This window comes from Nerophis lumbriciformis, linkage group LG33, assembly GCF_033978685.3.
Source record: "Nerophis lumbriciformis linkage group LG33, RoL_Nlum_v2.1, whole genome shotgun sequence".
Lineage (NCBI taxonomy): Eukaryota > Metazoa > Chordata > Actinopteri > Syngnathiformes > Syngnathidae > Nerophis > Nerophis lumbriciformis.
Genome location: NC_084580.2, coordinates 2,390,001 through 2,405,005, shown reverse-complemented (window position 1 = coordinate 2,405,005; position 15,005 = coordinate 2,390,001). Strand labels below are relative to the sequence as shown.

Below are 15,005 nucleotides of genomic sequence, written 5' to 3'. Positions count from 1 at the left end.
ATCTTATTGCTAGATGGAAACTTGACCCAAACTTTATAATGGATAATGTATGTTTGAAGCTTTTATTAGTAGATTGCACAGTACAGTACATATTCCGTACAATTGACCACTAAATGGTAACACCCGAATAAAGTTTTTCAACTTGTTTAAGTCGGTCGGGGTCCATGTAAATCAATTCATGGTAGTATATGTACAAATGTGAATATTCATACGCAAGCTCATTTTGAGCCCTTTTCTCTTGCAAGGTGGATTATTACATCCTCAGTAAGAGTAACACTTTGTCCTACTGTATAATGTAACATCACACCATTGACTTGGCAACACCTAGAAGCTGGAATCTGATTGGACAAAAAAATAAAAAAAAAAATAAAAAATTATATATATATATATATATATATATATATATATATATATATATATATATATATATATATATATATATACATACACACACACACACACTTACATACATACAAACTATACTGGAAGCAGTGCAGTTAAGAGACATGCTACAAAATGACACTACAATATGAAATTAATAGACTGTTGGGAATACGTTAAATTTCATGGAAAAATACCAGAATTTAAATTGTAAGTGGATATCAGGGCTTCTGATAGTGGTCAGTCCAGCAGAGGAGGCCTTGCCGGACTGACCACTTGCAGCCACATGTGTAACACCAACGTCCAAATAAACTATTTTAATCCAGCAGATGGGGATGTTCCTCCTCTTCCTCTTTGTGTGTTAGGAATTTATTTTGACATAAACCTTATCTCTGGAAAATATTTTAATGGCCTCTTCGATCTCAGAAAGTTTCCTATCAAGATGAGTCCGGCGTGTGCGGACGCCCAGATTGTCAGCTTTGAGAGGCAGCAGTAGCAGCTCTGTCACTAGAGTGCGGTGGCCTATGGAGAGAAAAAACAAGATTTAATAAGTTAAATATAAACAAGAACAAGACTTAAAAATGAAGAGGAGAAACATACTCTCTTTGAGAGACTTTAGAGCGTCCTGCCTCTCGCTGTCAGCCATTAAGGTGTGACCAGGTGGAATGGAAGGATTTACTGCGTTCTTCCTCCTCCGCTCCTCCTCTTCACGCCACTGCTTCTTCCTCTCCTCTAAGCTACAAGTTTAATGACCCTGTGTCAGAGTATGTGACTAAAAGTATTTTGGTGGTTAAATACAGCTCAAGAATACTCACTAGTGAGGCACCTGGCCTATGACAGCGCTGGCCACTGGTTTGTCTCGAAGGTTTATCATCGATTGAGATCTTTGCATCGTCTTTCCCGCAGCTTTGGCATTGTACTTGATGAAGTCTATGCTCTGACCTCTAACCTGTAACTATGCATAATCATGTTTATATCCATCCATCCATTTTCTACCGCTTGTCCCTTTCGGGGTCGCGGGGGGTGCTGGAGCCTATCTCAGCTGCATTCGGGCGGAAGGCGGGGTACACCCTGGACAAGTCGCCACCTCATCGCAGGGCCAACACAGATAGACAACATTCACACTCACATTCACACACTAGGGCCAATTTAGTGTTGCCAATCAACCTATCCCCATGTGCATGTCTTTGGAAGTGGGAGGAACAGTCACAGGGAGAACATGCAAACTCTACACAGAAAGATCCCGAGCCGGGATTGAACTCAGGACCTTTGTATTGTGAGGCATATGCACTAACCCCTGTTCCACCGTGCTGCCCATCATGTTTATATCCTGTAATTAATCTTGTGGTGTGGCGGTCTTAGATGTAGGCTTTTCTTACTTGCAAATTGTCCTCTCCTATAGGTGAGCAAGACTTGGAGCGGTGCAAGTTGACAGAGGACGCTGAGCGTGGTCTGGGCAGGGGCTGGCATTTATTGTTAGAATGACTCCTTAGGAAGTCCTGACACTGCGGTTTGACAGTCGGACTGGAAACCTGCACATAAGACAACAGCTGTGACGTAAAACTACACCATCTATTAAATTCTTTGTAACAAAAATAGTAATGCAGTGAGAGAAAATATATTTTAGCCTATGAGCTAACAATTGAAAACTTTTGGGTTTTTTTTGTTTGTGAACTCTCATGGTAGATTTACAATCAGGATTTATGTGGCCCTAAAGAAGATTAAGTTGGACAACATCATTGAAAGGCTTATTGAAATACAAAAAATTATAAAATTATGACCCAGCATTGATGATTAGATTGGACAAGCCATTGAAATGCCTGCTCGCTTGGAAAACAACGATCCATATCTACTATTCGACTCCTTCAAATGGCATTGACACTGCTCCCAACAGAGGAAGGCTGTTCTGAAAACATCCCCTGAAGGACATCACAGTGATAGCCCCCTGACATCCCTCCCCCCTCCAATAACACCTGAGAGTTGAACTTTGCTCGTAGATGCCTGCAGAGAGAGACTCTCGCCCTATAGACACAACAAGACTAAGCCCTGAACAGTGCATTGACCCATCCCCATGTTCACCCCTTTGGAGGTGATGGGAGCAGTGAGCAGCAGCGGTGGCCGCACTCAGGAACCATGTTGGTGATTTAACCCCCAGTTTCAACCCTTGATGCTGAGTGCCAAGCAGGGAGGAACTGGGTCCCATTTTTACAGTCTCAGGGCAGACACTCTACCCACAAGTTAAAAGTTAAAGTTAAAGTACCAATGATTGTCACACACACACTAGGTGTGGCGAAATTATTCTCTGCATTTGACCCATCACCCTTGATCACCCCCTGGGAGGTGAGGGGAGCAGTGGGCAGCAGCGGTGGCTGCGCCCGGGAATCATTTTGGTGATTTAACCCCCAATTCCAACCCTTGATGCTGAGTGCCAAGCAGGGAGGTAATGGGTCCCATTTTTATAGTCTTTGGTATGACTCGGCCGGGATTTGAACTCCCAACCTACCGATCTCAGGACGGACACTCTAACCACTAGGCCACTGAGTAGGTCTTAGTTTAGCAGGTGTTAGCAGAGAGATGCCCTGTTTTGTGTTTGTGTGTGGCTTTACAATAAAGGTGATTTACTGCCATCGACTTTCTGGTCAGAGTGCACGCTGCTGATTGCAGAACCTGAAGCTCCCCAGGATGTGGAAGGACAGAAATTTATGCGGGTCTCCAAGAGCCATCGAAGACTAAACTGGGGACCGAGGCAGATTTTTAATTGGAGGACTCCACTTTATTACAAAATGTTCTTCACATGATTTTTATCCTTTTTTTAATCAAAAAAGAATTCAATTGATGCATGTTTTGTATTAAAAATAATTTATAAAAATATGTTGTTCAAAAATATATTTTTGAATTACAAAATTACAATTTTAACATTATACCATAAATGTATAAACTTTCCTAAACTACCGGAATTCGAAGCCAGTATCGCTGCCTTCTAAAAGAACAACTAAAGCTGTATGTCAAAGGAGCCATTGTGCTTGTCTGGGAAATGTTGCCATTAAATTGCTGTCAGTGAGAGAATATGTTTGTGGTAAAATTTCATTGAAGTGCCCTGTCATTAATTACTTGACATTTATATCACGGAGGATATTTGTTTCGTCTACAGCACACTATTTTTTTCTTTTGTTGACTTAATGGATGCTTGCACATTTGTGTTGCTATGATTGTCACCTGTAGGTTTGTCATGAACTTGGATGGAACATTCTGGTATTTGGGTGAAGTCCAGAGAGCTTTGACTGGAGTGGAACGGGCTCTCTCAGCTTCCAGTTCTTTACAACGTCTCTGGATATCCCGAAGACGACGGACATTCTCTTTGCGAAAGTCACTCTTGCGTTCTTCTGAAGTGGTCAAAGGTTATATATGTACATCAATGTTGTCGGTAACATTCAAACTGGAAGTAAGGTAAATAAACTTACTTGGTTTAGAAATCTCTGTTGTGGGAAATATGTCTAGTTTAAGTAGCTCCCTCACGACACCTCTCTGACCTCGTTCCTGGATGTGGGAGGCATTGGGGCTGATACGTGGGTGACGTGCTGAGGTACGAGCGTTGTAGCAATCAGGGTGCAGAACAGGATCCGGAGCCAGGGGTCCTGAGAGTAGGGCTAACGTGCCGCCTCTGATTCCCTCTCGGAGATCTTGAGCTGGAAGGCGACGGAGAAAATGAAACCCATTCATTTGTTCGATGCAACACTCATTCCGAAAAGTGTATCCTGAACTAGAATTGTATTTACATCACCAAAGACGTGATAAGGGTTCCAAATGCATGTAGTTTTTGATGCATTTATAAGTTGTTTCTTTTAGAAACAGTAGTTGTTTTTGGACCGGTTTCAGGTGGGTTATTTAGATTAAAATGAAGTGTTTTTGGTGTCAAGTCCGTTTTTTTTTTTGCAGAAACACAGCTGTTATGTTCTAAAGGGAGATGGATTTTTATGACCTTTTTTTTTTACTGCAAATGAACCAACTATTTATAATTTGATATTGTATTTATTTTAGTTTCATATTATAATTACAATAAAGACACTATGGGAGTTTTAAATGCATGTATTTATTGATGCAAATTATTGTTTTTGTTGAATTTTAAGTTTTGTTTTTGCAGAAGCAGTTCTTTTATGTGGGCTCTGTACCGAGGATGTCGTTGTGGCTTGTGCAGCCCTTTGAGACACTTGTGATTTAGGGCTATATAAATAAACATTGATTGATTGATTGATTGATTGATTGTTTTCGCTACTGAGGAGGGTGTTTTTGTAGCAAAACTGGGTGTTATGGTCCAATGTTTCAATGTTTGGTGAGCAAAATATTGTTTTTGGACGGATTTTGATGGGTTGGATATAGGTCAAAATGAAATGTTTTTGGTGTCGACTCTGGTGCTTTTATTGCACAGCTGTTATATTCTAAAGATATATATTATATTATATAAATATATTTATGATATATCCCTTTTTACTGCAAATGAACTAACTATTTACATTTTGAGATTGTATAGTGTATTCACCATAGTTTTTAGTGCAGAATCTGGTCTTTTATTGTTTATTGCACACAGCTTATACATTTTTATCATTTATTTCTTCTTTGTGTTTTACTGAAAATGAATAAACTATTTTTAATTTGATGGCAAAAACTCGGACATGGGAGGAGTTCGGGGAAGCCATGGAAAACGACTTCAGGACGGCTTCGAAGCGATTCTGGACCACCATCCGCCGCCTCAGGAAGGGGAAGCAGTGCACTATCAACACCGTGTATGGTGAGGATGGTGTTCTGCTGACCTCGACTGCGGATGTTGTGGATCGGTGGAGAGAATACTTCGAAGACCTCCTCAATCCCACCAACACGTCTTCCTATGAGGAAGCAGTGCCTGGGGAATCTGTGGTGGGCTCTTCTATTTCTGGGGCTGAGGTTGCTGAGGTAGTTAAAAAGCTCCTCGGTGGCAAAGCCCCGGGGGTGGATGAAATCCGCCCGGAGTTCCTTAAGGCTCTGGATGCTGTGGGGCTGTCTTGGTTGACAAGACTCTGCAGCATCGCGTGGACATCGGGGGCGGTACCTCTGGATTGGCAGACCGGGGTGGTGGTTCCTCTCTTTAAGAAGGGGAACCGTAGGGTGTGTTCTAACTATCGTGGGATCACACTCCTCAGCCTTCCCGGTAAGGTCTATTCAGGTGTACTGGAGAGGAGGCTACGCCGGATAGTCGAACCTCGGATTCAGGAGGAACAGTGTGGTTTTCGTCCTGGTCGTGGAACTGTGGACCAGCTCTATACTCTCGGCAGGGTCCTTGAGGGTGCATGGGAGTTTGCACAACCAGTCTACATGTGCTTTGTGGACTTGGAGAAGGCATTCGACCGTGTCCCTCGGGAAGTCCTGTGGGGAGTGCTCAGAGAGTATGGGGTATCGGACTGTCTGATTTTGGCGGTCCGCTCCCTGTATGATCAGTGCCAGAGCTTGGTCCGCATTGCCGGCAGTAAGTCGGACACGTTTCCAGTGAGGGTTGGACTCCGCCAAGGCTGCCCTTTGTCACAGATTCTGTTCATAACTTTTATGGACAGAATTTCTAGGCGCAGTCAAGGTGTTGAGGGGATCCGGTTTGGTGGCTGCAGGATTAGGTCTCTGCTTTTTGCAGATGATGTGGTCCTGATGGCTTCATCTGGCCAGGATTTTCAGCTCTCGCTGGATCGGTTCGCAGCCGAGTGTGAAGCGACTAGGATGAGAATCAGCACCTCCAAGTTCGAGTCCATGGTTCTCGCCCGGAAAAGGGTGGAGTGCCATCTCCGGGTGGCAGGGCTCTCCCTTAGAGATAGGGTGAGAAGCTCTGTCATCCGGGGGGAGCTCAAAGTAAAGCCGCTGCTCCTCCACATCGAGAGGAGCCAGATGAGGTTGTTCGGGCATCTGGTCAGGATGCCACCCGATCGCCTGCCTCGGGAGGTGTTTAGGGCACGTCCGACCGGTATGAGGCCACGGGGAAGACCCAGGACACGTTGGGAAGACTATGTCTCCCGGCTGGCCTGGGAACGCCTCAGGATCCCCCGGGAAGAGCTGGACGGAGTGGCTTGGGAGAGGAAAGTCTGGGCTTCCATGCTTGGGCTGCTGCCCCCGCGACCCGACCTCGGATAAGCGGAAGAAGATGGATGGATGGATGGATCATTGTATAATTGTTGCTTGTATTTATGAATAGTATCTCACAAAAATAAGTACTGTACACCTCACATTTCAGCAACCATTTTGTAACAGTGTAAAGAACTTGGATATACAAACTCCAAAACCAGTTAAGTTGGCACATTGTGTAATTCGTAAATAAAAACAGAATACAATTATTTGCAAATCCCTTTCAACTTATATTCAATTAAATAGACTGCAAAGACAATATATTTAATGTTCGAACTGAGAAACGTAATGTTTTTTTTGCAAATAATCATTAATTTAGAATTTAATGGCAGCAACACATTGCAAAAAAGTTGGCACAGGTGCATTTTTACCACTGTGTTACATGGCCTTTCCTTTTAACAACAGTCAGTAAACGTTTGGGAACTGAGGAGACCAATTTTTGAAGCTTTTCAGGCGGAATTCTTTCCCATTCTTGCTTGATGTACAGCTTAAGTTGTTCAACAGTCCGGGGTCTCTGTTGTGGTATTTTAGGCTTCATATTGCGCCACACATGTTCAGTGAGAGACATCTGGACTACAGCCAGGCCAGTCTAGTACCCGCACTCTTTTACTATGAAGCCACTCTGTTGTAACACGTGGCTTGGCATTGTCTTGCTGAAATAAGCAGGGGCGTCCGTGATAACGTTGCTTGGATGGCAACATATGTTGCTCCAAAACCTGTATGTAACTTTCAGCATTAATGGTGCCTTCACAGATGTGTAAGTTACCCATGCCTTGGGCACTAATACACCCTCATACCATCACAGATGCTGGCTTTTGAACTTTGCGCCTATAAGAATCCGGATGGATTTGTTTCGGTGGACACGACGTCCACAGTTTCCAAAAACTATTTGAAATGTGGACTCGTCAGACCACAGAACACTTTTCCATTTTGCATCAGTCCATCTTAGATGAGCTCAGGCCCAGCAAAGCCGGCAGCGTTTCTGGGTATTGTTGATAAATGGCTCTGGCTCTGCATAGTAGAGTTTTAACTTGCACTTGTACAGATGTAGCGACAAACTGTAGTTACTGACAGTGGTTTTCTGAAGTGTTCCTGAGCCCATGTGGTGATATCCTTTACACACTGATGTCGCTTTTTCACGCAGAACCGCCTGAGGGATCAAAGGTCCGTAACATCATCGCTTACGTGCAGTGATTTCTCCAGATTCTCTGAACCTTTTGATAATATTACTGACCGTAGATGGTGAAATCCCTAAATTTCTTGCAATAGCTCGTTGAGAAATGTTGTTCTTAAACTGTTCGACAATTTGCTCACGCATTTGTTCACAAGGTGGTGACCCTCGCCCCATCCTTGTTTGTAAATGACTCAGCATTTCATGGAAGCTGCTTTTATACCCAAGCATGGCACCCACCTGTTCCCAATTAGCCAGTTCACCTGTGGAATGTTCCAAATAAGTGTTTGATGAGCATTCCTAGACTTTCTCAGTCTTTTTTGCCTCTTGTGCAAGCTTTTTTGAAAAATGTTGCAGGCATCAAATTCCAAATGAGCTATTATTTGCAAAAAATGAAAACAATTCCCAGTTTGAACGTTAAGTATCTTGTCTTTGGAGTCTATTCAATTGAATATAAGTTGAAAAGCATTTGCAAATCATTGTATTTTGTTTTTATTTACCATTTACACAACGTGCCAACTTAACTGGTTTTTGGGGTTTGTACTTTAAGAGTAGTCCGCGTATGGATTGTATAGCAGTATAGATTTACTATCCAGTCAGGCTGACTCAACACATTATATTGCCTAAATATTATCGTAAAAGCGATGTAAAATGTGAATGAAATGTGAGGTGTGCTCACTTTTGTGAAATGTCTGTCCATGACTAACCTGAAGCAGGTCTGTTGTAGTACTGGGGAAACAGCGATGGGTCCGGAGGTATAGGTCCACATATTGATGAGCGCCCCTCACACATTGAAAAGCTGTCAATTTATAATAACAATGTCAGCAAACACATAACATATTATTATCAATACCGACCCTATGCCAGAGTGGAAGTGTTTCCTGCAGCCTTAAGACTATATAGATACAAATATAGTTCTCTCTCTCACACTCTCTCTCTCTTTCTCTCTCTCTCCCTCTCCTACAATGATGATAAAAAGGTTCGAAGAATAAAAGGAATCTGTAATTATGTCAGCAACAATAACCTAAGGAACGATAGTGACATCAATATAGGACTCATCAGTAACTGCGACGTGTAATATCAATATATTAACGGTAGCATTTTAAACAAAGATTAATCTAACTATTGGCCCTCGAAAAGCAACACAATAAGTACAGACTAAAATCGTAAAAGAAAACGGTTTTGTTGCGCAAAATGGCTTAGAGAAATGCGTTTACCTCGACGTTGTTGTTGAGTTGAGGATTAATATCGCCCACGCAGGCTGATGACGTTTGTTTGAGCGTCATCACCATGGCAACGGCGGCAGCACGTAATGAGATAAAAACTAAATGACTCTCGATTTGTACTGTGAATTGCATTGCATAACAAATTGATTGGATATTACAAAATGAATACAGTAGTAACGACGATGATGCTTCCAAAATATACGAGATTATTTTCTTCAAATCATGTTTTATATTTGAAGCACGGGCAAATCGTTTTGTCTTGCAGGCTATTTTCCTCCTTTCAGCAGCTACAGATGTTAGACAGGGACACAGAACACGAATGCCTATGAGTGTAGTGCAAATATGAGCGTTTTAAGTAAGGTAAGAATTACGGTATTATATAAAAATGTGTTAATTATTATTATTTTTTCAAATATCCCATCTTATTACTGCTATAGTTATTTATGTACTTTTATTATTATTATTTAACTCTTAATCTTGCGTGTAGTTCACAATCATAAGAGGCAAGAAGACAAAAGGTTTTTGGTTTTTTTGGCTTTCTAACATATACAAAAATACTAGTTCTTTGTAGCTAGCAAAGTAGCTAATGGAGGCAATCAAGTCTACCTCTAAATCACTTTAAAATGCATTCAAAAACTGTCAATACTTCATTTACGTTCGGTAACCTGTATTATAACCAGTGTTGGGTTAGTTACTGAAAACCAGTAACTAGTTATAGTTACTAGTTACTTTATTTCAAAAGGAACTCAGTTACTTACACCAAAAAGTAATGCGTTACTGTGAAAAGTAACTAGTTACTTCTGCTACTTTTTTTTTTTTTTTAAAGATCCCATTAATGCCCTTTTAGCCTTCATTTCAGTACTGTTATTGCACTGGAGGGGGTGGAACAAGGGGATGGGTCAAATGCAGAGGATAATTTCACCACACCTATATCAGTGGTACTTGAACTTTAACCTTTTAATGGTTTGTATGTTTACATACTGTGACATCACTATTTTTGCTTTTATTACAAAACCCAAAACTAGTGAAGTTGGCACGTTGTGTAAATGGTAAATAAAAACAAAATGCAATGATTTGCAAATCCTTTTCAACCTATATTAAATTGAATAGACTACAAAGACAAGATACTTAACGTTCGAACTGGAAAACTTTATTATTTTTTGCAAATATTAGCTCATTTGGAATTTGATGCCTGCAACATGTTTCAAAAAAGCTGACACAAGTGGCAAAAAAGACTGAGAAAGTTGAGGAATGCTCATCAAACACTTATTTAGAACATCCCACAGGTGAACAGGCTAATTGGGAACAGGTGGATGCCATGGTTGGGTATAAAAGCAGTTTCCATGAAATGCTGAGTCATTCACAAACAAGGATGGGGAGAGGGTCACCACCTTGTGAACAAAGGCGTGAGCAAATTGTTGAACTGTTTAAGAACAACATTTCTCAACAAGCTATTAGACTTAGACTTAGATTTAGACAAACTTTAATGATCCACTGTCACACCGCGGTGAGGGAATTCTTGTCTTGTTTTTTTCTGTCTTGTGATTTACATGTTTTATTTTGAAAAGCAACTCCTCCTGTTTCAGATCACGGGTCCTTCCTCTTGTGTCACCAGTCTGACGTCATTCCTGACCGTTGATTGTTTCCACCTGTTTCCCATTACCCTCATGTTCTATATAAGCACATGCCTCCCCTTGTTCTGTGCCAGATTGTCTCGAGCTTTCGTGCCTGTCTTGCGTTCCATGTTCATGTTCATGTCCATACCTTGCCTTGTCCCACGCCTACGTCCTTGCTTCCAGAATATCCCACGCTGTAATTTTGAATTAACTTTTTTTCCTCCCTCAGAGCGACTTTTGTTATTCAGCCTTTTTTTTCTACCGCAGTGGTGAGTTATAATTTTTCCCTAATGATCTTTCCTCAAAGTTTTTGAGTGATTTTTTGTTTACATTTATTAGAGTAGTAAGTTTTATAGTCTTTATTTTCTTCCTCCTGTTGGAGCGTTTTTTTTGTTAAAGTTTTTGATAACAGATACGGTGCTAATTATAATTGTCCTTATTTTTGTATTTCCTCCTTTTGGAGTGATTTTCGGTTTTTCCCTTTTGGAACATTTTTTCGCTATATTGTTGTGATTTCATAGTATTTGAATTTACTCTGCTCTGGAGGCTTAAAGAGTTTTTCAAAATAAAAGCTTTATTTGGAATCACATGTCTGCATCTGAGTCCCTTCCTTCGTCAAAGCCTGACATCCACAAGGGAAATTGTTCAACACAGTAGCTCAGTTACAATGATGGAAAGTGTAAGGATGGAAAGGACAATGCAGGTATAAATAGACTAATATAGCGATAAAAAACCTAACATATGTACGAATATATACATAATATGTGTACAGAATAATATATATATAGATATATTATGTCTATAACATATACAAAATATATACCAATGACCATGTACAATATTACAGTATATACAGTATATGTGACAGCAGAAGCATAAAATAGAGAGTAGATCCAGCAGGAAATAGAAAATAGACATTATAAACAAAGAGAAGTAGCTAACATGTCAGGTGTCAGGTAATAGGCAGATGTCATCTATTGCTGTATGGCGAGTGATTATACAGCTGGATGGAGTGTGGAATGAAGGAGTTCTTGAATCGCACAGTGCGGGAAGGTAGTTGAAGGAGCCTGTTGGAGTATGAACTCCGCTGTCCCTTAATTGTCAGGTGGAGTGGGTGGGCAGGATTGTCCATGATGGCCAGCAGTTTGTCCAGTGTCCTCCTGTCCCTCACTGACACAAACGCCTCAAACTGCGTGCCAATAGTTTGGCTGGCTTTCCGGATCAGTTTATCAATCCGGTTTGAGTCCATTTTGCTGGTGCTGCTCCCCCAACAAACCACTGCAAAGTACAGGGCACTGGCCACAACAGACTGATAAAATATCTCCAACAGCTTGCTGCACACATTAAAGGACCTAAGCTTCCTCAGGAAAAAGAGTCTGCTCATGCCCTTCTTGTAAACAGCTTTGCAGTTGTTCTTCCAGTCCAGTCTGTTGTTCAAGTGGACTCCCAGGTTCTTGTACTGCTCCACCACTGCCACCTCCTGGCCCTGGATCTTGATGGGCTCCACCGGGGTCACTCTCTTCCTGAAGTCAATGACCAGCTCCTTGGTCTTGTCCACATTAAGGACCAGATGGTTCGCCTGAGACCACTCCACAAAGTCAGCGATCAGTGTCCTGTACTCCAATTCCCGTCCCGCTTTGATACACCCGACCACAGAAGAGTCGTCAGAGTATTTCTGCAGGTGGCAGGACCTGGAACTATACTGGAAGTCTGAGATGTACAGGGTGAACAGGAAAGGAGACAGGACGGTCCCCTGTGGAGCACCTACACCACTGACCACAGTATCCGACAGGGAGCTCTCCAGTCGCACAAACTGGGGCCTGTCAGACAAGTAATCAGTGATCCAGAAGACAATGGATGAACTGACACCCATCCTGAGCAACTTGTCACTCATCAGAATTGGCTGAATGGTGTTAAAGGCACTGGAGAAATCAAAAAACATGATCCTCACAGTGCCCCTCCCACCATCCAGGTGAGAGTGAGCATGATGCAGCAGGTAGATAACAGCATCATCCACTCCTACATGGGGCTGATATGCAAACTGTAGAGGATCCAGGGAAGGAGCCACCAGTGGTCTCAGCTTCTTCTTTTTGTGTCTTTGAAGCATGTGGTTATATGACAGTTTCCCATTTCTTTACACAGTCTTTTGCATTGTTGTTGAACTCTGCGAGATCTTTTAAGCTGCACTGGTTGAGTAGCAGAGGACAGACAAGGCAGTGCTGCATCGTGTGGTCCTCTTCTCCGCATTCGCAGGTGGTTGGGCCGGTTTTGTAGCCCCATCTGGCCATAGCAGCTTTTGATCGCCCTGTGGTCTCAGCTGATCCAGCACAAGTCTCTCGAGGACTTTCATGACCTGGGACGTCAGGGCAACAGGTCTGAAGTAATTTGAGCCCGATGGGATGGGCTTCTTGGGCACCGGCACTATGCAGGATCTTTTCCATAGCACTGGTATCCGTTCTAGCTTCAGACTCAGGTTGAAGATGAAGTGCAGGATCCCAGTTAGCCGAGCAGCGCAAGTCTTCAGGAGCCAGGGGTCGACTCGGTCAGGGCCTGCTGACTTAGCTGGATTGACTCTCTCCAGCTGCCGTCTTACATGTCCAGGTGTCAGACACACCGCGCTGGCTTTCTCAGTGGGGGTGGAAGTGGGGGAGGGGGGAAGGGGGAAAGAAACGGCTGTGGCAGGTAAAAGAGAAGGAGTTAGTGTATTGAAATTCAGGGGAGGTGTGAGAACAGGAGTAGTGGGGGGAGGGTCAGTAGGGGGTGTATTGCAAAGAATTTAGGGATTTCACCATCTACAGTCTGTAATTTCATCAAAAGGTTCAGAGAATCTGGAGAAATCACTGCATGTAAGCGATGATATTAAGGACCTTCGATCCCTCAGGCAGTACTGCATCAAAAAGCGACATCAGTATGTAAAGGATATCACCACATGGGCTCAGGAACACTTCAGAAAACCACTTGTCAGTAACTACAGTTTGTCGCTATATCTGTAAGTGCAAGTTAAAACTCTACTATGCAAAGCGAAAACCACTTATCAACCACACCCAGAAACGCTGCAGGCTTTGCTGGGACCGAGCTCATCTAAGATGGACTGATGCAAAGTGTAAAAGTGTTCTGTGGTCTGACGAATCCACATTTCAAATTGTTTTTGGAAACTGTGGACGTCGGACCAAAGAGGAAAAGAAAACATCCGGATTGTTATAGGGGCAAAGTACAAAAGCCAGTATCTGTCAATCAATCAATCAATCAATCAATCAATCAATGTTTATTTATATAGCCCTAAATCACAAGTGTCTCAAAGGGCTGCACAAGCCACAACGACATCCTCGGTTCAGATCCCACATAAGGGCAAGGAAAAACTCACAACCCAGTGGGATGTCAATGAGAATGACTATGAGAAACCTTGGAGAGGACCGCAGATGTGGGTGACCCCCCCAGCCCCCCCACCCTCTAGGGGAGACCGGATGCAATGGACGTCGAGTGGGTCTAGCATAATATTGTGAATGTCCAGTCCATAGTGGATCTAACATAATAGTGAGAGTCCAGTCCATAGCGGGGCCAGCAGGAGACCATCCCGAGCGGAGACGAGTCAGCAGCGTAGAGACGTCCCCAACCGATGCACAGGCGAGCGGTCCACCCCGGGTCCCGACTCTGGACAGCCAGCACTTCATCGATGGCCACCGGACCTGTGCCCCCCCCCCCCCCCCCCCCCAACCCCCCTCCACAAGGGAGAGGGGGGCAGAGCAGAAAAGAAAAGAAACGGCAGATCAACTGGTCTAAAAAGGGGGTCTATTTAAAGGCTAGAGTATACAAATGAGTTTTAAGATGGGACTTAAATGCTTCTACTGTGATGGTACGGGGGTGTATTAGTGCCCAAGACATGGGTAACTTACACATCTGTAAAGGCACCATTAATGCTGAAAGGTACATACAGGTTTTGGAGCAACATATGTTGCCATTGAAGCAATGTTATCATGGACGCCCCTGCTTATTTCAGCAAGACAATGCCAAGCCATGTGTTACAACAGCGTGGCTTCATAGTAAAAGAGTGCGGGTACTAGACTGGCCTGCCTGTAGTCCAGACCTGTCTCCCATTGAAAATGTGTGGTGCAATATGAAGCCTAAAATACCACAACGGAGACCCCGGACTGTTGAACAACTTTAACTGTACATCAAGCCAGAATGGGAAAGAATTCCACCTGAAAAGCTTCAAAAATTGGTATCCTCAGTTCCCAAACGTTTACTGAGTGTTGTTAAAAGGAAAGGACATGTAACACAGTGGTAAAAATGCACCTGTGCCAACTTTTTTGCAATGTGTTGCTGCCATTAAATTCTAAATTAATGATTATTTGCACAAAAACATTACATTTCTCAGTTCGAACATTAAATATATTGTCTTTGCAGTCTATTTAATTGAATATAAATTGAAAATATTTTGCAAATCATTGTATTCTGTTTTTAATTACGAATTAC

At 42.7% G+C, this 15,005-nt stretch overlaps 1 protein-coding gene across 2 annotated transcripts; it reads right to left on the bottom strand.

Annotated features, from left to right (window-relative positions):
• Positions 1 to 418: 418 nt before the first annotated feature.
• Positions 419 to 8,981, bottom strand: enkd1 (enkurin domain containing 1). Of its 2 annotated transcripts, XM_061928713.1 has the most exons (8): positions 8,908 to 8,981; positions 8,398 to 8,489; positions 3,843 to 4,067; positions 3,598 to 3,764; positions 1,761 to 1,913; positions 1,197 to 1,336; positions 982 to 1,118; positions 419 to 903 (listed from the first exon to the last, which is right to left on the bottom strand). In XM_061928713.1, the coding sequence occupies exons 2-8, from the start codon at positions 8,480 to 8,482 to the stop codon at positions 743 to 745; spliced, it is 1,068 nt and encodes a 355-aa protein (XP_061784697.1). In that variant the 5' UTR covers positions 8,483 to 8,489; positions 8,908 to 8,981; the 3' UTR covers positions 419 to 742. The 2 variants fall into 2 exon arrangements, with proteins under 2 accessions (XP_061784697.1, XP_061784696.1); XM_061928712.1 differs by lacking the exon at positions 8,908 to 8,981 and having other exon boundaries at positions 8,398 to 8,894.
• Between the last annotated feature and the right edge of the window lie 6,024 nt (positions 8,982 to 15,005).